Source organism: Pantherophis guttatus, chromosome 14 (genome assembly GCF_059756535.1).
Source record: "Pantherophis guttatus breed Tessera chromosome 14, ASM5975653v1, whole genome shotgun sequence".
NCBI lineage: Eukaryota > Metazoa > Chordata > Lepidosauria > Squamata > Colubridae > Pantherophis > Pantherophis guttatus.
Window position 1 is genome coordinate 15,403,857 of NC_142076.1, and position 24,485 is coordinate 15,428,341.

The window sequence follows — 24,485 nt, forward strand, 5'->3', positions numbered from 1 at the left end:
GTTGCCTGGAGACGCCCGCGGGAGGCTTCTAACGGTCGCCACTTCGTCACGCCGGAAGAGGCGGGGCCGTGCCCCCGGCGTTGCCAGGCGCTGGGCAGGACCGGCCTCAGTGGGCAGGAGCGGCGAAGGCGCGCAGTTCCCGCTGGTTGGAAGCGCCTCGGACGGGGAAGCCTCGGGGGTGGTGGGGGAGCCGCGGGGGGCTGCGGTGCGGGGCTGCGTTGGGCAGCATTATCGGGGGCCTGGTCTGAATAGAGTAAGTGGGTGGGAATCATTTAAACTGCATATAAGGTTAAGCTTCTCTTAATGTTGGGGCTGTATTTAATATTAACATATATATATGTTAATATATATATGTGTGTGTGTGTGTATGTGTATATATATATGTGTGTGTGTGTGTGTGTTTATATATATATATATATATATTATAATGTATATATGTATATATAATATATAAATAATATAATATATATATATGTATAATATATATATATATATATATATATATATATATATATATATATATATATATATATATATATAAAATATATATAATACATAATATAATTTTAAGCTTGAGTTAATATACATGATTTATTAAGGTTAAGCTTCTCTTAATGTTGGGGCTGTATTTAATAACATATGTTGATATACACATATACAAAAAATTGAAATCTCGGGTGTTTTCCCGCGTCATTGTAAATAAGTTGGTTAAAATGTTTAAAATTCTGGTTAAAATCCAGATTGAGAACCCATAGCTTCTAAATGAAACAAGAGCCTGAAGATGACAGGGTTGTGAGCCTGTCGAAATGTTGCTATAAGAAAAACTTTTAAAGTCACTGGTAGGATTTTAGCTAAGGTTTTAAAGGACCTTGCAGAGTGCTCTGTAAGGATTTTTAGAAGATTTTAGCCGAGATTTTAACCAGAATTTTAAACATTTTAACCAACTTATTTACAATGATGCGGGAAAACACCCGAGATTTTAATTTTTTGCATATGCACACCCGCGAAAACTTAAGAAGACATATATATATATATATAATTTATAATATAATTTTAAGCTTGGGTTAATATACATAATTTATTAACTGATTTAATTATTTATTTAATTGCTTGCTTCATGGGAGGCTGTACTTAATATGGGGCTGCCACTGAACGTCAATCAGCAGCATTGAATTTTACAGCTTTGGTTCGTGTCCAGCCATCCTTCATATTGAGCTGCGCTTTAAAAGGAGAAGCTTGCCTTACATGTTAAGCTTTCGTTTTCTGGGAAGCCCTCCTTCCTTCTCAGTTTTGGTTCATGTGGAAAAAAAAAACCCCATATCCTTCATTTTCAGTTTGGGTTCATGTGCAGGGAAGCTGTCCCTTAATGTCAAGCTTCGATCAATGTTGTCGTATTTTCAGCTTTGGTTTCTAGGTCCTTAATTTTTAGCTTTGATCAACGAGAAGCTGTCCTTTATTTTTATTTTTATTTTTTAGCTTCAGTTGATATGAACCTGTCATTTTTAAGCTTCGATCCGTGCAAAGCTGTCCTTAGTTTTGAGCTGTACTTTTAAGCTAATCCTAAACTGTACTTAAATTTTACCTTTCTTTTTACTTAAGCTTTATTTGGCTTTGGTTGAAATGATGCCCTTGCCACTCAAACAGATGCTTGAAACTGGGAGGACCCTGTTTATTTAGTTTATCCTCACCCTGCCCCTGCCATCTTCATCCAAGCTATTCTGGAACCCCTAGCCCTGATTTAAAGATGCTGTAGATGTGGAGTGTGCGTGTATATATATATATATATATATATATATATATATATATATATATATATATATATATATATATATATATATATATATATATATATATATATATGGGTTTATGTTTATCGGAAAGGGTTTATGCTTGGGATGAATGCCTGGCTTCACAGCCAGAGACGTTAGTAACAATAAGAACCAAAATCTTTAATAATAAGGATCAACTGGGAAGCTTCCTGAGAGGAAGAGATTGCACCCGGTCCCGGATCTTTAAAGATTGATGTGGAGAGACTAGATTCAAATTTAGGAATGAAAGTGGTGGGTATGGGACAACTGGGGATAAGACAGGTGCCAGGGAACCTCCTAAATTTTGTACTTATTGTATAACAGGGAACTGCCATCATCTTGGATGACAGTACGTTTATTTTTAAGTTTTGTCTTTTTAGTAAGTAATCATATTAGAACCCATTTTAAAATCAGAAACATGTTCTGTAAGGTCAGATTTTAATTCTGTGGCTGCCTGGAAGAGTTGTGAGTTGTGTAGTTTTGTTTGGTACAAATATAATAATTGCTGTCTTTTGATTTCAGTTGCCGAGGTGTTGTTTTTTGTTTTGATTTCCGTAATAATTTTTAGAGCTCTGTTGCACAGTTCCTTTAGTTGGCAGTGCAATTTTCCAGGCCAAGTAATAACAACAACAGAGACAGATTAACCAGGGAATTGTAGGTAGAGTGACAGCTATTGTTGTATATATGCTGAGTTGTTATTTGCAAAAGAGGGTTTATTTCCCCCCCCCTTCTCTCTATGTCATTCTGCAGCCCAACTGCATTACGATGGAGGAATATGAGAAATTTTGCAAGAAGCACCTGGCTAGGATTCAAGGAGAGTTTATGGAGAATGGAATGTCTCCCATTGTTCAGCGCAGAAATGTATCTGTTATTCGATTTAATGGGGTCCCCGTGCTTTCTCCCCTGGTAAGTTGGCTTAATCATGTCCATGGTAAAAAGATGATTACTAAAGTTGAATTATATTGCTATGTGAATCCTCTGCCTTGTTTTTTCTTATTTTTGGAGCAAATAGTTTTTTATAGTTTATAGTTTACTTTATTGTCATTGCAGATGGTACAATGAAATTAAATGCCGTCTTCAGTATACATTATAACTATAAAAATAAAAACACAAACATACAACCTTTACATTCTATATAATTGAAATTGAAAACCCGATATTGCACTATACCGTAGAATTCAATATGGTTATTGCCCTGGGATAGAAGCTGTTTTTCAGCCTATTTGTCCTTGTTTTTATATCCTGTACCGTCTGCCAGATGGTAATAGTTAAAAAAAAAAAAGGGTGCCCAGGATGAGATGGATCTTTAAGAATGTTTTTCCCCTCTTCCATTAAAAAATTTAAGAATTGTTAAGGATGTCCACTGGAAAAATCTTTAATGGTCCTTTACCAGAGCTCATATGCCCGTTTCTTGCATTTTGTGAGGGCTGGGCCCAAATTGTTTACTTTTTACTTAGTGTCTTTTCATTCCAAATTTCTCAAAATCTGAATTGCATTGAGAAGATTTGTGTCAATGCTTGTGTCTTCACTTGTGCATGTGGATCTTTTTCCTGAAGCTTTAAAATCTTATTCACTTGTAACATTCTCCCCGCCCCCCTCGATGTATTGGTCAGAAGTTTCTGGGGGCACTGACTGTAAATCAATAAAAGAAAACCCTCCTTTTTTTATCCTAAAGCAATGAAATTTAATAAAAGTATGAGCTCACGATTGTCCCAAAGGTGCTTTCCCCCCCCCCAAAAAAATCAACTGACTTTCTTGATTTTTTTTTTTTGTTTTCTTTGAAAACATTTTGCTCCTCATCCAAGAAGTTTCTTCAGTTATTTTGTGAATTTCCGCCGATACGAGCCCGTGACTAATAGATGGCAATAATAATTTGTCTCCCTTGCTTTTACAGCTGACTCTGGAGAAGAAGAAAGAACTACAGCAAGACAGACAGAAAGCTCTGGATCTAGAACGCTGGCGACAGAATTCGAAACAGAGGCTTTTGCTGACCCGGGTTGAGGAAATAGTGGCCAACGTACAGGTGAGTTTGAAACACGTATTTTTATGACGGGGGAAGCTATCTTATCTGCCACAAATTTGGAAGGGAATAGGTGTTCTTTTGCTCTCCAGGAGCATAATCTCTGTTTTGTATTAAATAACATAATTAAATTGCATTAAATAAACCTGTTGAGATTAAAGTAAGATTTCAGGATGGCAATTGGGCAAGGCGTTCTAACTAAGCACAGTCAAGGATAGGCTGATTATACTGACTGCTGAGGGTATCCCAGACCGAAACAAGGTACTTGATTTGGATATGTTGAAGTTCCCTCTCAGCTACAAAGTATATTAGGTGTCTTTTCAGGCCAGCCTACTTCCCAGGGTTGTTTTTGTAGGGATTTTGTTTTTGAGGGATAACATTGGGAGAAGCTCCCAGATAAAAAGCGGAATATAAATGCAGGGGGGAGGTGAAGAATGAATGAATAAAATGTCAGCTTCGGTTCAATGGATGTACTGCATCTAATGTTCCTAAGATGCAATTAAAATTTGACATTTAAGATATATACATTGATATATATGATAAGATATATACACACACACACACACGTATGTGTATATACGTGTTACCACGTGTACCACGTGTTTGTGTGTGTTACCAATAAAGGAGAATATTTGTAGTTCAGGGTTGAAATGAGGGATCCTTGTCTCTCTCTGAGCTTCCAGACGTTTCATTACCCAACTAGGTAACATCATCAGTGCTAGTTTGGGTGTGTGTTTGCGCGTGTATGTATGGGCTGTGATTCATTCTTTCATCTATCTTAAATGTGATGAAGAATTTGGAAACACTTAAACATCCCTAGCAGATTTATTGGAGCACACCTTTAGGTAATCCCAGGTTACTTCTGCTAAATGCAGAATTTGGGCACTTTTTTTTTTTTTTAATTTAATTTATATGCCGCCCTTCTCCAGAGACTCAGGGCGGCTTACAATGCGCTAAGCAATAGCCTTCATCCTTTTTGTATATTTATACAAAGTCAGCTTATTGCCCCCACAACTGGGTCCTCAATTTACCTACCTTAGAAAGGATGGAAGGCTGAGTCAACCTTGAACCTGGCGAGATTCGAACCTGCAGTAATTGCAGGCAGCTGGTCTTAATAACAGGGTGCTTTAGACCACTGTACTACCAAGGCTCTCAGACTTTTGATCTGAAACAAATCTAGTAGTTTTTTTAAAGTGTTGACATTTCCTCTTTATTGTGTTTGGTGTAACGAACCAATGTAAATAGGCACAGGGGTTTGCCCCTCCCTCTCATAACTTCTGTGTATTTTCTTTCTAGAGCCCATTAGAGTGTTGACACCGTTACTATTTGAATTAAAGAGATCGGGGTGGTGAATGAGATTGTCCTGGTGCTTGATGGACACAATGCAAGGGTATTTCAGCCAACAATGCAGCTTTATTGCTTTAAAGGCGCTCACTTGTTAGCTCAGCTTGTTTGGCTGGAGTGATAACAGAGGGCCAAACACACACTATTCAATTTCTTGCTTGTGTTTACTAGTGCACGCTTGGCAACCATTACCCAGCCCGGGATTCCAAAGATGTGGCAAGAGTGCGCTGAGAATACAATAACCACTTACATATTTTTCTACACAGTGTGTATTTTTAACCATGCTGTAGCTTGCAGGCAATTAATTGCCTTGTTTAAGAGTTGCCCGCAACAGAATTAAAGAGCAGTTGGCTGATTAACTTGATGCTCTTTGTACTTAGAAGAAAAAAAAACTTTTAAAAATTGTGACAGATCAAACTGAGTCAATTTGGTCTAGCGGTTAAGGTACTGTCCTGAAAAGCAAGAGATTGTGAATTCTAGTTCTGCCGTAAGCATAAAATCTTGCTCAGTAACCTTGGGACAGTCATTCTTTCTCATCACAACCCACCTCACAGGGTTGTTGTGAAGGAAATAGAAGGAGGAAGGAGCATCACCGCCTTGAATTACTTATAAAGTAATAAAGATGGGATAAAAATCTGATGAATAAAAATTAAAACTGGTAGGATTAGGTTTGGGTTGCTACATCTGCCAAATGATCAGTTGATCTCTATTTCAGGAATGGTTAAAATCCTGTTTGTAATCACGTTGATTTTTTTTCCCCCTTTGATCTCTCTGTCAAAACTGGGTTTGATTTTGCTTTTAGTTCTAGAAGTTATTTTCTGTGCATTAGATACATTTATTAGTCCGCCCAGCTCTGTAAAGATTCTGAGCGCTGTACAATAAAATCAATCTTAAAAGGCAATTAAAAACCCAAAAGGTTTGTTGGAATGGGATGGAACGAGTAAAGACTTGAGTGGGTAAACAATTTGACCATCTCAATTATTTGGATCCTATCCAGTATGCCTTTTGCAATTTCTTTTGGACCTCTTTTAGAACAACCTACTAATTTTTAAACCCACCACTTTCAATCTTTTTTTTTTTAAAAAAAACTCCCGACAGATGAAAAAGATGTCTAGCCAAAGCGATTTAGATCAGTCCGAGAAAGAGAATATTCATTTGGATTTAGAATCAGAAGTATTGAACAGCTCTGCAACAGAACCACCCAGCGTTTTGCCAAATTCTACTGCTTTCGGTGAACATCTAGAACCTAAAGAGACCCCAGATGTTAAGCCAATGGATGGTGCAGCAGACGGGACCCCTTTTGAAGGAACGGAACAATTTATCCCTCCTAATCCCACAGAAACGTCCAGTAATCCTTTAGAAAAGAGAATTGGCTCAGAAGATCCGTTTCCCAGTCTTCCAAGCATGCCTCCTTCAAACGAGATTGCCAAGAAAGATTCCATTGATCCCGGGCTAGGTGCTGGGGAAGGTCCCGACCCATACGTCATGAGCCTTCAGAACCTCTTAAAAAAATCCAGGGAGTACATTCAGAGAGAACAAACCCGACGTAGCCTGCGAAGCAGTTCCAAGAGAAACAGCAGCGGAAGCCACCCGGATAAAGAAAATAGCGCAGTGAAAACAAACGAGTTGGGGAAAGAGAGAGGGAAATTGACGGGCAGAAATACTCCCGTTCCAACCCCGGAGAAGTCCGGCCTTATCAAGCCCGGCGCTCCTCAACCTTCCTCAATCTCTAAAAATCATGCCAGCGGAGTGACCTCCCCCAGTTTTTCTAAAGTCGATATCCCGATGAGGTCCGGAACGCCTCCCGTTTTGGACTCGGATTCGGATGAAGACTTCAAACACGGCTCCCTTTTCGGGAAGGACAGCGTTCTCCGGAGCTTCACGGGGTCTTACTCGAAACTTCCCAGTCTGGAGCCAAGCTTGAGCCCCAAGATGCACCGGAGACGCCCCAGGCCCTCTTCCGTAGGGCACATAGTCATCACCAACCCCGTGAACGCCTACGAGTTGAGTCCCAAAGCGAAGGGAAGAACTGCGGACCTGATCGTTCAGGAGGGCGGAGGGAGGCCCATGGCCTCCGATCCTGTGCCAAACCTCGCTGCCGATCTTGTCTCCGCGTGTCCCCGCAAAACTCAGGCGTACGACAAGAGCTCCTCCGATACCTTCAATGAACTGGTGGTGGGCCAACACAACGAAGTGCGTCCGCTTCTGGCCAATCGGCAAGAAGGCGGAAGCTTCCTGGCCCATCCCACTGTAGAAGGAGAGTCGATGTTAGAAAACGGAGGGGCATCAAGCAGTCGCCTTGCAAATCTCAGCCCCCAGGAGCTACGGGATGTGAGCGGTGCCTTGTTGACCCCGAACCCAGCGAGCCCGCCAGACAAAGTCAAGGGCAGCGTGGTCACGGAACTCAACAAGTCCTACGATGTACAGCGCCCGTCGCCCTTGCTGATGCAGCTGCAGAGCAAACCGCCTCTGGATACCCCAGAAGTGACTTTTAGAAACGAGCAGCTGTTAGAAAACGGGTTGGAAAAGGTGAAACGTAGACTTGAGCTGGAGGTGGATGCGGTGCAGAAGGAGAACACGCCGTGGGTTTTGTCCGCGGAAGCCGACGCGCCAGAGAGGCGATGGCCGCACGATCAGAGGTATCCGGGCAGAGCTGGGCTCGAGGCCAAGAACGAAACCCCGGCACGATGCCTCAGAGGTAAGGAAACAAGACACAGATAGTCTTTGACTTAACAATAATTTGTTTAGCGACTACAAAGTTACAGTGGCACTGAAAAATGGGTGTCTTATGATATGTGTACTTGCACCATCACAGTATTCCTGTAGTCACATGATCAAAATTCAGGCGCTTGGCCACCTGCCTAGATAGTAGCCACCACCTCATGTTATGAAAAGTGAGATTAGAGAACCTAGCTGGCTTTCACGGCTAAGGCAGGACTAGAACTCACCGTCTCCTGGTGATTCAGCCCAAAGTCACCCAGCCAGCTTTCACGGCTAAGGCAGGATTAGAATTCACCGTCTTCTGGTGATCGGCCCAAAGTCACTCAGCTGGCTTTCATACCTAAGACAGGACTGGAACTCACTGTCTCCTGGTGATCAGCCCAAAGTCCCCAAGCCAGCTCTCATGGGTAAGGGGGGATTAGAATTCACCGTCTCCTGGTGATCGGCCCAAAGTCACTCAGCTGGCTTTCATGGCTAAGACAGGACTGGAACTCACTGTCTCCTGGTGATCGGCCCAAAGTCACTCAGCTGGCTTTTATGCCTAAAATGGGACTATAACTCACTGTCTCCTGGTGATTGGCCCAAAGTCCCCAAGCTGGCTTTCATGGCTAAGGCGGGACTAGAATTCACCGTCTCCTGGTGATCGGCCCAAAGTCACTCAGCTGGCTTTCATACCTAAGACGGGACTGGAACTCACTGTCTCCTGGTGATTCGGCCCAAAGTCCCCAAGCCAGCTCTCATGGGTAAGGTGGGATTAGAATTCACCGTCTCCTGGTGATCGGCCCAAAGTCACTCAGCTGGCTTTTATGCCTAAAATGGGACTATAACTCACTGTCTCCTGGTGATTGGCCCAAAGTCCCCAAGCTGGCTTTCATGGCTAAGGCGGGACTAGAACTCACTGTCTCCTGGTGATTGGCCCAAAGTCACCTAAGCTGGCTTTCATGCCTAAGGCGAGACTAGAACTCACGTTCTCCTGCTTTCCAGTCTGGTGCCTTAACCACTGGACCAAACTGGCTCTCTTTGTATGCGCTGTGTAAGGACCCCAGGATTTCCCAGGAGCTGACTATAACCTCGTGTGGGTGCTTTTCAGAAGAGGAAGCCTTAAGGCAGAAGATGCGGGCCCTTGCAGAGCTGAGGCAGAAACTGGAAGAGCAACATGCCCAGCAGTTGTCGTTGTTGATAGCAGAGCAGGAACGGGAACAGGAGAGGCTCCAGAAGGTGAGAATCCCTAGAGGAAGAGACCCTGGACCTTTTCTGCTTTTGCCAGAAACCTGGATGCGCAGGGATTCCGATAGTGAACAAAGGGTTGGTATTGTAAAGCTGGGATAAGAATCTCATCATGAGTCTTCCCCAACCTGGTGCTCTCTGGGATCTGTCGCGGGGCAAATTTCCCAGAATTCCCAGCGGAGTGACATTGGGAGGGGTCATTCCAACCCAACTGGCATGCACAATGTAGGGCCAAAACTGCTTTGGCTGGAGGCCAGTTATCTCCGTTGTGGAAAAAAACACCTAATATTGTATCTTTTATTTTATGTACACTGAGAGCATATGCACCAAGACAAATTCCTTGTGTGTCCAATCACACTTGGCCAATAAAGTATTCTATTCTATTCTATTCTATTCTATTCTATTCTATTCTATTCTGCTCTGCTCTGCTCTGCTCTGCTCTGCTCTGCTCTGCTCTGCTCTGCTCTGCTCTGCTCCTGCTCTGCTCCTGCTCTGCTCCTGCTCTGCTCTGCTCTGCTCTGCTCTGCTCTGCTCTGCTCTGCTCTGCTTTGCTTTGCTTTGCTTTGCTTTGCTTTGCTTTGCTTTGCTTTATTCAAATATCCAGGCCAGACAGTTTTAATCTAGGGTGGATTGGATTGCCTAAGATTCAAATGAAATTATATCTTAGGGAGACATCCTTCAAATCAAATGACCAGATTGGGAGAATGAAAAAAAAAATCCGGACTGATTTCAGCCTCTGCTCCCCTACCCTTTAGACTTTCAAAAAAAAAAGACAGGATTTAATTAGCAAAAAAATATTGTCCTCCGACATTTGCTGGTTGTAACACACACACCTCTGTTTTCTTAAACGGCCCAGGAGATCGAGGAGCAGGCGTGGAGGTTAAAAGAGGAAAAAACCGCAACGGAAAGTGGTATCCCTTCCATTAATATCGGCAGCGGCGTCGCTCTGGAGTGGAGAAAAATCACCGATACTAATCTGCTGGAATCGGTGCTGAATCGAGTTGAGGCTGCACATAACACCAACTTGGAGAATGAGGGTAAAATCAGGAACGGTGTGAATGGGTAGCCCGGGGTGAATAAACAGTGATGGACATGTCCTTCGTATTTGATTGACGTTTCATGTGTTTTCCTGGGTTGACTATCTCGGCTTAAGTATTAAAAGCCATAGAAACTCTCAGCTTCCTTCCTGTATAATTTCTGAAGGACAGAACTGAATCATAAGGGTATAGGTCCGTGATGGTGAACCTATGGCACGCGAGCGTTGCTCTAGCTCAGCTCCAGCACGCATGCGTGTGCCGGCCAGCTGATTTTTGGGCCTTTTGGGCCCACAGGAAGTCGGGAAATGGGGCATTTCCGGCCTCCAGAGGGCCTCCGGGGGAGCGGGGAAGGCTGTTTTCACCCTCCCCAGGCTCCTAGAAAGCCTCTGGAGCCTGGGGAGGGCAAAAAGCAGGCCTACGGGACCCACCAGGCCATTGCGTGCCAAAAGCGGGGAACGTGAGGGGGGGTCACATGTGCAGGCACGGGGGGGCGGCGTATTGAGTTATGGGTGTGGGCACCCATGCACGCGACCCTCCCGCGGTCCCCCCACTTTTGGCACGCGACGGCAAAAAGATTAGCCATCACTAGTATAGGTAATCCTCTGTTTACAACAAGTTGCTTAGCACACTGTACCCTTAATGACAGTGCCGTTCACTTTTGGACTGCCGCATTCACTTAACAACTGCTGCCAAAAGGTCCTAAAATCAGGCATGGTTATGTAAGTGACCCGTTTAACAACGGTCACGCCTTATGATTGTAATTGTGAGCTAAATTTTGGTGGTACGTTGAAGATAACCTGTCTTTCTATGATCCAGAGAGCCAGAGTAATGATCATGAAATATTTCAGCTGGCATGAATGAGGAAGACAGGTAGCCTTCTAGTTACAACAGTTCATTTAGTGACTGTTGAAAATTACAATGGCACTGAAAAAAGTGACTTACAATCGTTTTTCAGAGTTACAACCTTTGCAGCATCCCCATGGTCACCTGATCAAAATTCAGAGGCTTGGCAACTGGTTCATACTTATGACCGTTGCAGCGTCCTGGGGACATGTCTCACAATAGAATTCCCTAGGCCACCAGGCTTAAAATTTTGGGCTTGGACAATCTGGAATTGCGCCGCCTGCGGTCCAATTTAAGCATAACGCACAAAATTGTCTGCTACAATGTCTTGCCCTGTCAACGACTTCAGTTTCAGCCACAATAGTACCCGGGCAAACAATCGATACAAACTCAAGGTAAACTGCTTCAAACTCGATTGCAGGAACTACGATTTCAGCAACAGAGCGGTCAACGCCTGGAATGCTCTACCCGATTCCGTTGTTACAGCCTCAAACCCTCACAGTTTCAACCTCAAATTGTATACCTGGACCTCAGTCCCTTCTTAAGAGGTCCGTAGAAGGGGGCGTGCATAAGCGCACCAGGGTGCCCACCGTCCCAGTCTTACTGTCCCCATCTATTTGTATTTACTTCCTTTGTTTCTGTTTATGTTCATACCTATACTTATTATCTTATACATGTTTGACAAACAAACAAATAAATATGATTACTTTTTGCAACCTTCTGACAAGTGAAGTCCATGGGGAAGGTATATTCACTTAACAGCCAGGTTACTAACTTATCAACTGCAGTGATTCACTTAACAAATGTGGCAACAAATGTCATAAAATGGGGCAAAACTCATTTAACAAATGTCTCACTTAACAAATTTTGGGCTCAATTGTGATCGTAAGCTGAGGACTACCTGTAGCATATAACCAATCCAGTTGGGTTGTTTTTTTTTTTTTTAGTTTTGATATTCGTTGGCTTAATTATGACTTCCACTATTGAAACTTTTTAAACAGGTTTTGTGAACGCCGGAGCTCCATTCTACCTCTGGGAGCAGCCAACAAGCGGAAAACCAGTTGTGGCATCCAGGTCTATTAGCCGGAGTAAAATGAGGTGGTCTCAGGTAGGGATTTAAAGACCAAGGTTGACAAATAAATTCTAGAGGAATTAACATTTAATGTTTTATTGGCAAAAGTCGCTATTTAGTCATTGCTCTTTTGTTAAGTGTGGAAATTTGGAATCCCATTTTTTTTATTTATACTTTTTATGAATGCTAATATTAGCGTGGGAATTCGGTATTCCATTTTCAGACAATGCATGTAAAAAAACCAAAGCATCCGACGGATATTTTTCGGAGTATAAGACGCACCTTAGTTTTTGGGGAGGAAAATAGGAGGGGAAAAAATTCTGCCTACTGGGTATCATCTGGCTAGGCCCAGTACATTAGTTCGCTCGCTGGGTTTGAGATTGGGGCTGGTTGGGGCTGAAAAAGAGCTTCTAAAGCACAGCTGATTGTCGGAGGGAGCAGCAATTAGAAAAGCAGGCAAAGCACGGAAGGGTTAAGAGACGGCAGCAGCTGTTCCGGGTAGCCATTTTGGGCACCGCAGCGGGTTACATTCGAAGTATAAGACGCACCCAAATTTTTAGCCTCTTTTAGGAGAGAAAAAAGTGCCTCTTATATTCTGAAAAATACAGTAATTGAGACTTCAGAGTGTATTAACTCTGCTTTGCTTAGGTTCGTTAAACGCAAGCGAATGCAGGAAACACTCTTGTGGTTACCTGATTTTACCTTTCCTCTTGAAGGTGTACAGCCCTGCCATGAAAAGGAAATTCAACAAGGTCTCTGCTCTAGCCAAGGGATTTTTAACCAGAAGACTCTTGCAGACAGAGAAGCTAAAGCATCTGAGGCAAACGGTCCATGTAAGGAACCATCTTGCATACACTGCTCTGGCTGTGAATGTGCATGTATACATAATTAAAATGCAGCATGCTTTCCCCCCCCCTTTCCTTTCTCTGCAACACCTGCTCCTTTAGAAACTTGAATTATCTGCAGAAAGCTGAGGCTGCTGATTGTTCCTTATCTCTGCTGTCCATATGTTGCCTCCAAAGCTCTTGCTTTTATTTTTCTATCTCTCCCGTGCTGTTGAAAGAAGTTGTGTTTATCTAACATGTTTCCCCGAAAATAAGCCCTCCCCGAAAATAAGCCCTTTCCAAAAATATTTAAATACATGCACAGCCAGTCCCTGCCATTTCCTCTATTTAGGGTTAGGGAGACAGAGCTGGAAATCAGGTAAGATGGCAAGAGGATCCCTGTCTTGCTCCGCCCACCCCAAAATAATAGACCTCCCCAAAAATAAGGCCAAGCACTTATTTCGGGGTTCAAAGAAATATAAGACAGGGTCTTGTTTTCGGGGAAACACGGTATATACCCTTTCTGAGGCTGTCGTAACTCCAAATCTTTGTTAAATGACCTATCATAAGTCAAGGGCTATCTGTAGTGAAGGTCTTTTTTTATTATTATTTTATTTTTATATATAAAAATATAAATATAAATAAAAAGACCTTCACTACAGATAGCCCTTGACTTATGACAGGCCATTTTAACAAAGGTTTGGAGTTACGACAGTCTCGGAAAGGGTGCTTTTACAGTCCCTAAAGCACTTCTGGCTATCCCCTCACTTGACTGTATTTTGAAGGCTTGGCAACCACATTTTCCACTGCTTGCAGCCTTCTACAGTCCTGTGCCTCAGATGTGCAATCTTTTTTGCCAGTTTCTGGCAAAAAAACCCACCCTTTGAGAAAACCAGATGGAATTTACTATCCCGTGCTTTGCTTAACAACTGTCATCAAAACAGTTATAAAATTGGGTCCAGTCCTGTGGGTACCTCAGTGTACAACTATCACTGCTTAGGAACAAAATTCGAATTATAGGCAAGGACTACCTATATACCATCCTTCCTTCCACTGGCCCCAGTGATCCCAGAAGCTGGAATCGACGAAAATCAATTTTTCATCTTTTCCAGTTCTGCTTCCAAGTGACTTTCAGATGGATGACAGGAGGCTATCAACAGTGATTGCGTTTGCCCGTGAAACCAAAGTGCTGGAGGTCTAACAACCTAACAACCTCTTCTGTGCCCTCCTGTCCCTAATCGATTTCCCCTGCAAAAGATGCATTATTTGGCAGATATTCCCTTGGGAGAAACTTCTCTGCTTTCTTTGGAGCAACCATTGGCCTCAGTGGTTTGGTGTCTGGATTCATTGTGAGAAGAATTGTACGACAAACGGTGCATATGTGTGTTCCTTTTGTAGGATACAATGGAGTTCATCAAAAACTTTCAATCCGAAGCTCTGTCGAAGAGAGGAAATCTCCCCACTCAAGACGCCAATCTCCAAGAAAGAGTCGTTGCTCAGGTAAGGTGTATACTGTATTTTTCAGACTGTAAGACGCACCTGAGTATAAGACACACCTAAATTTATAAGAGGAAAACAACAACAAAAAAAGTTTTTGGCCTCCCTTTTCTAGGCTTTTTTCGGCCTGTTTCTGGGGCTTTTTTCGGCTCATTTTCGAGGTTTTTTTGGCCCGTTTTTGAGGCTTTGGGGATCCGTTTTTCCAAAAAAAATGGGCCAAAAAAGCCTTAAAAATGTGGTGAAAAAAGCCCTGTAAACAGGCCAAAAAAACCCTCAAAATGGGCCCAAGAAAGCCTCAAAAACAGGCCGGAAAAAGCCCCAAAACAGGCCGGAAAAAAAGCCTCAAAAATGGGCTGAAAAAAAAACCTTGAAAACAGGCCGAAAAAGCCCTCCATTTGAATTTTATATTTGGTGTTTTTTCTTTTTCAGCTGCAGGCAGCCCTGTATGATATTCATGACATTTTCTTCAAAATGGAAGCATCGGAAAGGATGAGCATCTTACGTCAAGATCGAGAAATCCGCAAAGAGAAAATGCTTCGGCAGCTGGTGGGTTACGGCACCCATCATTTACAGATAGTCCTCGACTTACGACCACAGTTGAGCCCAACATTTCTGTTGTTAAGTGAGACCTTTGTTAAGTGACTTTTGCCTCCTTTCACAACCTGTCTTGCCACCGTTGTTAAGTAAATCGCTGCAGTTGTTAAGTTAGTAACACGGTTGTTAAGTGAATCCGGCTTCCCCGTTGATTTTGCTCGTCAGAAGGTCGCAAAAGGGGATCAGATGACCTTGGGTCACAGCAACAGTCATAAGTATGAACCAGTTGCCAAGTGTCTGACTTCTGATCAGGTGAACCATGGGGACGCTGCAGAGGTCTTAAAATATGGAAAACGGTCATACGTCACTTTTTTCAGTGCCGTTGTAACTTCAAACGGTCACTAAATGAACTTTTATAAGTCGAGGACTACCTGTATGGTGCTTGTTATATGCAGTAACATCTGTTTCTTGTTTTCTTTGTGACTTTGAAAAGCCTTAACACGGGTTTTAAATACAGTTTGCCACCAATACGCAGGGTTACAATTTGCTCTAACTAATTTAGGTGAGGTTATTTTTGTTAGGAATGGAATGGAATGGAATGGAATAGAATGAGTGGAGTGGAATGGAATGGAATGGAATGGAATGGAATGGAATGGAATGGAATGGAATGGAATAGAATAGAATAGAATAGAATAGAATAGAATAGAATAGAATAGAATAGAATAGAATAGAATAGAATGAGTGGAGTGGAATGGAATGGAATGGAATGGAATGGAATAGAATAGAATAGAATAGAATAGAATAGAATAGAATAGAATAGAATAGAATAGAATAGAATAGAATAGAATTTCTTTTATTGGCCAAATGTGATTGGACACACAAGGAATTTGGTGCATATGCTCTCTGTACATTAAAGAAAAGATACGTTTGTCAAGAATCATAAGGTACAACACTTAATGATAGTCATAGGGTACAAATAGGCAATCAGGAAACAATATCAATTAATTGTAATATCCTACTAACTGTCTTGTAATAAAACTAACTTCTCTAATTGTTTGGGTGTGTAGGATAAAGCCAAGTCCCCAAGAGACAGGGTGACCCTTTCTACAGCTACACAGAAGTCTCTGGATAGAAAAAAGTATACAAAGTACGTGGCGGAAACGGTAACACACCCATGCAAGCAGCACACAAGAGATACTTTAGATGTGTTGGCAAAGTGCTTTCTATTTTAAGGTTTGTCAATTGGTGTCAAAAAGTGGGAATCTTTGTTTTAAATCGGGGGGCGTCCGACCTCAGCAACTTTAAGATCTATGGACTTCAACTCCCAGAATTCCCTAGCCAGCCACATCTGAAAATGCTCAGAATCTTGTCTTTTTTCAAGCTGTATGTACATCCTATTGGAATGTGGTGGCTCAGTGGCTAAAACGCTGAGCTTGTCGATCAAAAGGTCGGCAGTTCAGCGGTTCGAATCCCTAGTACCGTGTAACGGGGTGAGCTCCCGTTACTTGTCCCAGCTTCTGCCAACCTAGCAGTTCAAAAGCACGTAAAAAAATGCAAGTAGAAAAATAGGGATCACCTTTGGTGGGAAGGTAACAGCGTTCCGTGCGCCTTTGGCGTTGAGTCATGCCGGCCACATGACCATGGAGATGTCTTCAGACAGCGCTGGCTCTTCAACTTTGAAATGGAGATGAGCAATGCCCCCTAGAGTTGGGAACACTAGCACATATGTGCGAGGGGAACCTTTATCTTTATGTACATCTTGCTTGCACACTGTTTGGCAACTCACCCCCCCCCCACCTCTGTTTACAGCTTTCTACCTAACAAAGGGATAAAAATAAAGCAGCTAGAACAATATGTCTGCTTATAATGTCTTACAAACAAGAAGACTTTCTTGTCTTCTCCCAAACTGTATTTTCACGTGCTTCCTTTTCCCCAATAGGGCTGCTGAAATGGGAATCCCAAATAAAAAAACCATTGGGAAGCAAAAGATCTTTGAAAACAGGTTTGTAACATTTTAAATCGTATTGTAGTAATACCAACCCTCATCATCCAAAACCAGTCTAAACTAAGCTGGCTATGCAACCAACCATAATAATAATAATTGCTTGGATCTGCACATACAGTAGTGGCCAAAATTGTGGAAACCTTTTGGGAAATGTGTATTTTCTAAAATTAACTAATAATACCACTTTTTTGGGGGGGGGAGTAGTACCATAAAATTATATATCAATGGAAAGATAATTTAATCAAGAATGTAATGCAATAACTTTCATGAAGGATTTGCTATTAGAATAGCAGTTACAGTATAAAGAAGAAAAGTGAAACACGTAGAAAAAACGAGATATACAAAAATGATCGCCATAGAAAAAACGAGATATGCAAAAATTATCACCATGTCACTTAATACTTAGTTGGGTAACCTTTAGCACGAATTACGGCCTTACAACGTCTTCCCATGGAGTGAACCAAGTCTTTTAGTTCTGCAGCTCCTATAATGTGAAACCAAGATTGAACGATGGCTTCCACTAACTGAGTTTAATGGCTGGGTTGCTTCTGACTAACCAGTTTCTTTAGTTGGCTCCATAGATTTTCCATTGGGTTAAGGTCTGGGCTATTCCCAGGCCATTCCAGCAGTGGAATAGGATTATCTTGAAACTCTGAAAAAGAAGTGGTGTTATTAGCCATCCAACCTCAAAAATACACTTTTCCCAAAAGGTTTCCACAATTTTGGCCACTACTGTAGACTACGCCAATACCTTATGACCTCCTAGATTCTTGAAAAGAACTGGCTGCTGTGGCGCCATAATATTGTGAACAGATACCATGTTTCGCTGAAAATAAGACCCTGTCTTATATTTTTTTGAACCCTGAAATAAGCGCTTGGCCTTATTTTTGGGGAGGTTTTATTATTTTGGTGCCCGTGGAGCAAGATGGGCCTCCTCTTGCAGTCTTACCTGGTTTCTAGCTCTGCGTTTAAATATTTTCAGGGAGGGCTTATTTTTGGGGGGAAGGCTTATTTTAGCACACACGCTCAAATCCTGATTGGGCTTATTATCGGGGGATGTCTTATTTTTGGGGAAACAGGGTAATAAAACTTGTATGCCCCCAGTTTCCAATAACTCCCGAGCGCTTACCACAGTTTTGTCTTGTTTATCTGTCCCTTGCTTTTTTCCCCATTCCATCCTGAATTTTCTAGTCGTTTTCCTTGTTCTCTTTCTACTGCTGTCCTCTCAGAAAGCAGCTTTTATGATTCCAAATTAAAAAATGTGATTTCTTCTGCAGAGTTCTTCAGCCCAACCAAGGTCAAAACGCTCCCATCCAACGGCTGCTATCCAGACAGGGGTAAGACCGAACTTCTTGTACACAGGTGTTTGGGGAAATAACCTTTTTTTTTTTAAACCTTGGATGCAGGTGACTTATGACCTCCTTTTATGTTCAATCAGAACCTCTAAGGCCTCAGTGAAAGGGGCCGAGCAAAATAGAAAGAAACCCTCAGACCACAGAGTGCCTAGCAAGGCCCTTTCAGGTGTGTACACAAAACTGGGTGGCGGGATCTCTCGCGTGAGAAAGATGCTTTCCGCTAGAAGAAGCTTTAAGCAGCAGATCATTTCTTTCCTCTCGGTGCAACCGGCTCTGCTCTAACTGCGCTACACTAACCCTCACCACACACACATTGCAAAAGTTGTGTTCACCGATTGCATGAAGGGGCGACTCAGTTCCACCATGATTAATCCTTCTGAAACTGAGTGGATGGCATATTATTTTATTTTTATTTTTAGTTGCGGTTTCATTTTGTGGATAACACCCGATGCCTGAACGTTGGTTTTTTTGTGTGTTTTAACTGAAATGTCCTGTCTAGGACGCTTAACCTATTTCTCACATGATTGTGCATGTTCGTGCCACATACATACACCCTATGTATGTCATATGATGAGGGGAAATGGGCGGCCTTAGAAGATCTTGGATACTAATCGTGCTGTGCATGTGGACCTTTCTTTTTGAGGAGGTACGGAGGGTTTCAGAAAGTTAACATTCATTTAGGGAAAAAAAGGCAGAAAGGGTTCGCAGGTAGTCCTCGACTTACAACCGTTTGTTTAGTGACCGAGGTTACAATGGCACGGAAAAAAGTGACTTATGACCAGTTTTTCCACACTTATGACCGTTGCCGATCCCCCATGGTTATGTGATCAAAATTCAGATGTTCGGCAACGGACTCAATTTACGATGGTTTCAGTGTCCTCGGGATCACATGATCCCCTTTTGTGACTTCCTGACAAGCAAAGTCAAAGGGGGAAAGCAGACTCACTTAACAACCGTGTGACTAACTTAACAACTGCAGTGATTTGCTTAAGAACTGCGGCAAGAAAGTTCGTAGAACGGGGCAAAACTCACTGACCAACGGTTGCTTACCAGTGAAGAATTTCGGCTCGATTGTGGTCGTAATTCGAGGACTACCTGCATCTGTTTCTCACGATAGCCTTGCTTGCTTATTCTCCTTAGCCTGATGTTGAAAGAAAATTGTAAGATATATGAGTTGCCCTCCTTAGATGATCACTTCAACCTGCCCATGATCCTTACCTCGTACTTCAGGGAAATTCTTAGACCATAATGATTACCAGCTAGCTCCATGTGCCATTTCCCCAAGGAAACAAATTCCATAATTAGAGCCAGACTTTCTCCTTGAAAAGATCTCCTCCCCGTTGGATACTCTCATGATCTCCAGGAGTAAGACCAGGGGTGGGGCTGCTGTGGGTTCGTAGGGGTTCGGGAGAACCTTGAGCTAAGATTCTGTGCAGTTCGGAGAACCCTCAAATCCCACTCCTGGCTGGCCCCGCCCACCCCTCCCCTCCCCGGAGTCCCCACGCGGCCCGTTTTGGATGCAGGTAAGTGCAAGGCGCACACGGATGCTCGGGGAGGGCGAAAAACGGGCCTACTGAAGTTCGGGAAGGCCGTAAATGGGCCTGTTTCTGGCCTCCAGAGGGCCTCCAGAGCCTGAGGAGGCCGTTTTCACCCTCCCGGAGGTTCGAGAAAAGCCTCTGGAGCCTGAGGAGGGCAAAAATGCCCCTCCCCCGCAAGCTATGGTGTAGGAGGCTGACTAGACCATGCCCACCATGGCCACGTCCACCAGCAACCTGGAAGAGAACCCCTTGCTAAAATTTTTGAAGCCCACCCAATATTATCTGAGTAAGATCATATTGAAAACATTTTATGAAACATCATAGAGGTAGAGGCACTTATAAAGAGAGCCAGTTCTGGGCCCCCAAATCTACAAACTGCACAGTTCAACTTCTGTAGAGTGGAGGAAGTTCCAGCGGTGTCTGTCTGTCTGTCCAGCAAAGTCTGTCTCTTCCTAGTCCTTCTGCATGATGAGGGTTCCAGATATCTGTGAATTCCCACACACCTCATAGTAGCTCTGGAGATACTCATCATGCCTGACTTTGCCCATTGTGTTAAACCAAAATGGTGGTTGATTTTGGCAGTGTGTGAATGGGCCATCATGGGTTGAAAAGCGTGTGTGTGTGTGGTTTTAGTGTGTTGGATGAACTTGACCAATTGTGGTTTATTTAATAAGCCATGACTTAACTACAGTCTATCAATTAAATCAATATGAGTCCAAGCCAGGGCTGAAATCCAGCAGGTTCTGACAGGTTCTGGAGAACCGGCAGCGGAAATTTTGAGTAGTTCAGAGAACCGGCAAATACCACCTCTGGCTGGCCCCAGAGTGGGGTGGGAATGGAGATTTTGCAATATCCTTTCCCCAGGAGTGGGGTGGGAATGAAGATTTTGCAGTATCCTTCCCCTGCCGTGCCCACCAAGCCATGCCCACATAACCAGTAGTAAAAAAATTTAGATTTCCCCACTGGTCCAAGCTGTTTAAATACCAATCCACCAACCTACCTACCTTGCAGTAGTTTTACCCATCTACCTTTTCTACAGCTTTCTTGTACCTCCAACACACTTTGTCTAATGATTTTTTTTTTCTCCCAACATGAAGCATTCTGACAAAATAATTTAAAATCTGTCAGGTATATCTGCTGGGTTACAGACAGGATTTTAACATAGGTCTGCTAAGTTTCTTAGAAGTTCAGGAATTTAAACCTCCCAAACCTGCTTAAGCTATTTGTCGCTGCTTCTTCTCATCGCTATCATGGACAACCCTAATTTATTTATTTCTGTACACAGTTTGAAAACTTTATGGTTGTTCCTCTACTAAACTGCCCTTCAGAACAAACGTTCCATTTGCGTCTGCTTTTAAAACTGCTTGCTTGGGACAAATGGTTGGCATTTTTAAGCTCGTAACCTTTTAATAAACAAGACCGGGTTATTTCTGATTTTTGCTTTCAGGAGTATCTGCCGGAAGAATCCCAAGAAAGAAGCCAAATGTTGCGACAACCTAAGAAGGCAGCATTCCCTCGGCTAGGAAGTGGTTTAGCATTGTCCTTCAATGTTCTCCAGATGTTCCTTCAAGGAATGCGGGTCGAGGAGAGATCTGTGCGTAGTCCTGTTAAAAGAGACTTAGCAGACTCTGGAACGGAAATGTGAACGAAGGAAGACGAAGGAAATATGAATGTGAATATGATGGCCAGCCTTCCATTTGAGTTCTGGGGTTTTTGTGCTTTGCTTACTCCCTCAAGTAGATATTTTCAAGCAACCTTTTGAACCAAGGTTGCATTTTTCAATTGTGCAATAAATAACCCCGGAAGCGTGATTGCTTTAGATGTCCAGCATTCCTGCTTCTCTCTGTCATGCTTTGGGGATAGTTCAAAGCACTTCTGAAAAGGAAATTTTTGGTCTCAGCTCTCTGGATCATTTCCAAAGATGATTGCACTTTTGGGTTACACAAAGCTTCTCTTGGCCACTTCAGTTCTCTTGGAAATCAGGAGGGTCATGATGTTGAACATATATGTTTCTTTAAGCTTTCAGCCATGATGCTATTAATCAGAGGGTATAAATATTGTATTCACCCACCTCCTTTTTTCTGGCTGTGGTCTTGTTTCTGAGCATGCTATGAGATCTTGTTTATAAGATGCTGTCAGACTTGATTTTTGTAGTAAGCGAACTAGAAACATCCTCTTTAAAAAATGATAACAACTATTAGGAGGGCAGGGAAGGTTACTTTGCTAAACATTTGCCTCACTTCTCTTTTTAAATCCAGATATCTGGTAGTGTTTTTTATAAACAACATTTGAATAATGAACGACCAGTGCTAATAATAAGTTGGACTAACATTGTGCAACTTATACTAGTTCAAGGTTACTTATTTAACATTGGACTAATGGTAAATTTATTTTATTTTTATTTTATTTCAAATTTATATACCGCACCTTCTCCCGAGGGACTCAGGGCGGTGTACAGCCAGATAAAAACATACAATACAAACATTAAAAACAATTAAAAAGATATATATTAATTTGGCCCCAATTTAAGATAACAAACCAATTAAAAAATTAAAAATATGTTAAAAAATATGTTAAGCCAGCCCGGCTTGCTGAAAAAAGGACTAACATTGTCCATCTTTTCTCTTTCAAGATATAACATGAGATTAACCACCATCTTAATTTCACAGAAAAGCTAGATGAACAAAAGCATTTCTGAATACAAATTGTATTTATGTAAATATTGTTTTGGAGAGGCAGGAAAAGCAGAGTGGATTTTAGTGTGGTTTTGGAAGATTGAAACAAGACCATGTTGGGAAATAAATTGGTGCGCTCCTTTTAGCTTAGTAGTGGCTTTATCCCAGTAGCATCTTTAGTCACAGTTAATGTCTAATGTTAATTTTACATGTTCAGGTGGTATTAATATTTTGCCATTGGTAGAGGTTTCAGATGTGGTGTCGCTGAAATCATTCCCACGAATTGAAAAATTAATGGGGTTAACTTTATACATGGGTACAGTTATTTATACTCAGATGCTTATAAACTTACGTGTATCTTCTAATGCTTTTATTACATCATGCAGTGTTTTTAAATCACATTTGGGACTGGGGCTGTCTTGATGCCAGTTTTAAAAAAAAGTCAAGGATTATTGATAGAATGATAAGCCAAACTTGCTGTTTTATCCTGGTTTATTGTAGACAAAAGTCCCATACAGATGGATAAACAAATCAACAATATAAACTTTTAAGCAACACCCAGCCCCAGCCCTGGATTTCTCATCTTGACTAACCCCAACTTGATTACAAGCATTTGGTCAAACAAGCATCTGGTTTGAACTTTGCACAAATGCTTTGTATTTCTAGCTTTTTAAAAAATCTGTTTCTTTGCTTGTTTTATATGCTTATCTGAAGGGAAGTCTGAAATAGTGAATGAGCTACAGAGGTTGGCTCTACTTTCACGGTAAAAATGGACAAGCCACAAATTGTGATGTAACCAATCATGGTTTTAAGGATTGCCCTTGGCTAATTTGAGGCACATAATTCAAACGCTTGTCACGGAAATAATTCACTGCATTCTGGTTTTAAAACTATTTTCAATGCTCTTGCCTGAGGTTCAAAAAACCTGAACTGAAGATTCACAAGCTGACTTAAAAATTGTGGTTGTTACCTTGTATGTTAAGCTACAGTTTACATGTTGTGTCGATGCTAAAAGTAATCCAGTTGTGTGCTGTGGAGTTAGACATAGGCTGCATGTAAATAGAACTTGTTTTGAAGTACAAGTTCTGTAATTTAAATGGACCTTTTGATATTTTGGCACAAAACTTTTTATTTATAAATTAACAGCGTATGGCCTTCTATTTATAAGTGCCGGGATCCCTTTTGTAACTTAATGTTTCATATTTATTTATTCTCAATATTTGTTTGCTCTTTTTTTTGAGTGGATTGCCATGCTATTATAAGCCTTATTTTTGTATGTTGGTTTTCACCTGTCCTTTTTTAAAAATCTCTTTTAAGTATATTACACAATTAAACTTTTTTTTTAAAAAAAAAAATCTCAGTATTTGTGTGCGTGCATATATGCTTTCTTCCTCAACCCCTTTCTGTGATGCTAAGGATAATTTTGGGATGATTAAACCATGCAGACTTCACTTTTTTAACTATCACACCTTCACATCTAGCTGTGAGACAGTGATCAGTCAGGGAACATTTTAAAAAAAAAATCAAACGCTTTAAATGGATTGCTCTGTGCTTTCTGCTTACTTATTTTCTTCGGCTAGCAAAACCTTTTGTTTCTGGAGTCAAAACGCTTTTGGGACTGCCCTACTAGTTCCATCAGCCCCAGCCAAGCAGCAAGGATCCCAGAGGGGAAAAAAAGACCCTGGAAAGTGGGGGGAGAGGACACAAAGGATCCTAACAATTCTAAGATTCAATTCCAACATTGCACCCAGTCACAACTGGTTGACTATAAGCTGTGTTTCACCTCAAACTCTGGTTTGTTGGACAAGCCACCTTCAGCCAAATTTGCATTGCAATGTCATGCTTTAGTTAGTGAAGGTAAAGGTAAAGGTTCCGCTCGCACATATGTGCTAGTCGTTCCCGACTCTAGGAGGCGGTGCTCATCTCCGTTTCAAAGCTGAAGAGCCAGCGCTGTCCGAAGATGTCTCCCAGGTCATGTGGCCGGC

At 42.0% G+C, this 24,485-nt stretch overlaps 1 protein-coding gene across 3 annotated transcripts; it reads left to right on the plus strand.

Annotated features, from left to right (window-relative positions):
- The first annotated feature begins 43 nt into the window (after positions 1-43).
- Positions 44-23,855, plus strand: CCP110 (centriolar coiled-coil protein 110). 3 transcript variants are annotated; one of them, XM_087878693.1, is made up of 15 exons: positions 44-253; positions 2,559-2,714; positions 3,703-3,831; positions 6,271-7,870; positions 8,984-9,111; positions 9,977-10,157; positions 12,002-12,108; positions 12,789-12,905; positions 14,295-14,396; positions 14,823-14,939; positions 15,995-16,074; positions 16,867-16,929; positions 18,210-18,269; positions 18,371-18,453; positions 21,273-23,855. In XM_087878693.1, exons 2-15 carry the CDS (start codon positions 2,574-2,576, stop codon positions 21,323-21,325), a joined length of 2,961 nt encoding a protein of 986 aa, XP_087734819.1. In that variant the 5' UTR covers positions 44-253; positions 2,559-2,573; the 3' UTR covers positions 21,326-23,855. The 3 variants fall into 3 exon arrangements, with proteins under 3 accessions (XP_087734819.1, XP_087734820.1, XP_087734817.1); XM_087878694.1 differs by lacking the exon at positions 18,371-18,453; XM_087878691.1 differs by lacking the exon at positions 44-253 and having other exon boundaries at positions 2,402-2,714.
- The last annotated feature ends 630 nt before the right edge of the window (positions 23,856-24,485 follow it).

Coding starts and splice junctions, on each gene's coding strand:
- CCP110 (XM_087878691.1), top strand. CDS start 2,493: ATGCTGAGTTGTTATTTGCAAAAGAGGGTTTATTTCCCCCCCCCTTCT. Junction 9,112..9,976: donor AACAGGAGAGGCTCCAGAAG/GTGAGAATCCCT, acceptor TAAACGGCCCAG/GAGATCGAGGAGCAGGCGTG. Junction 12,109..12,788: donor GTAAAATGAGGTGGTCTCAG/GTAGGGATTTAA, acceptor TTCCTCTTGAAG/GTGTACAGCCCTGCCATGAA.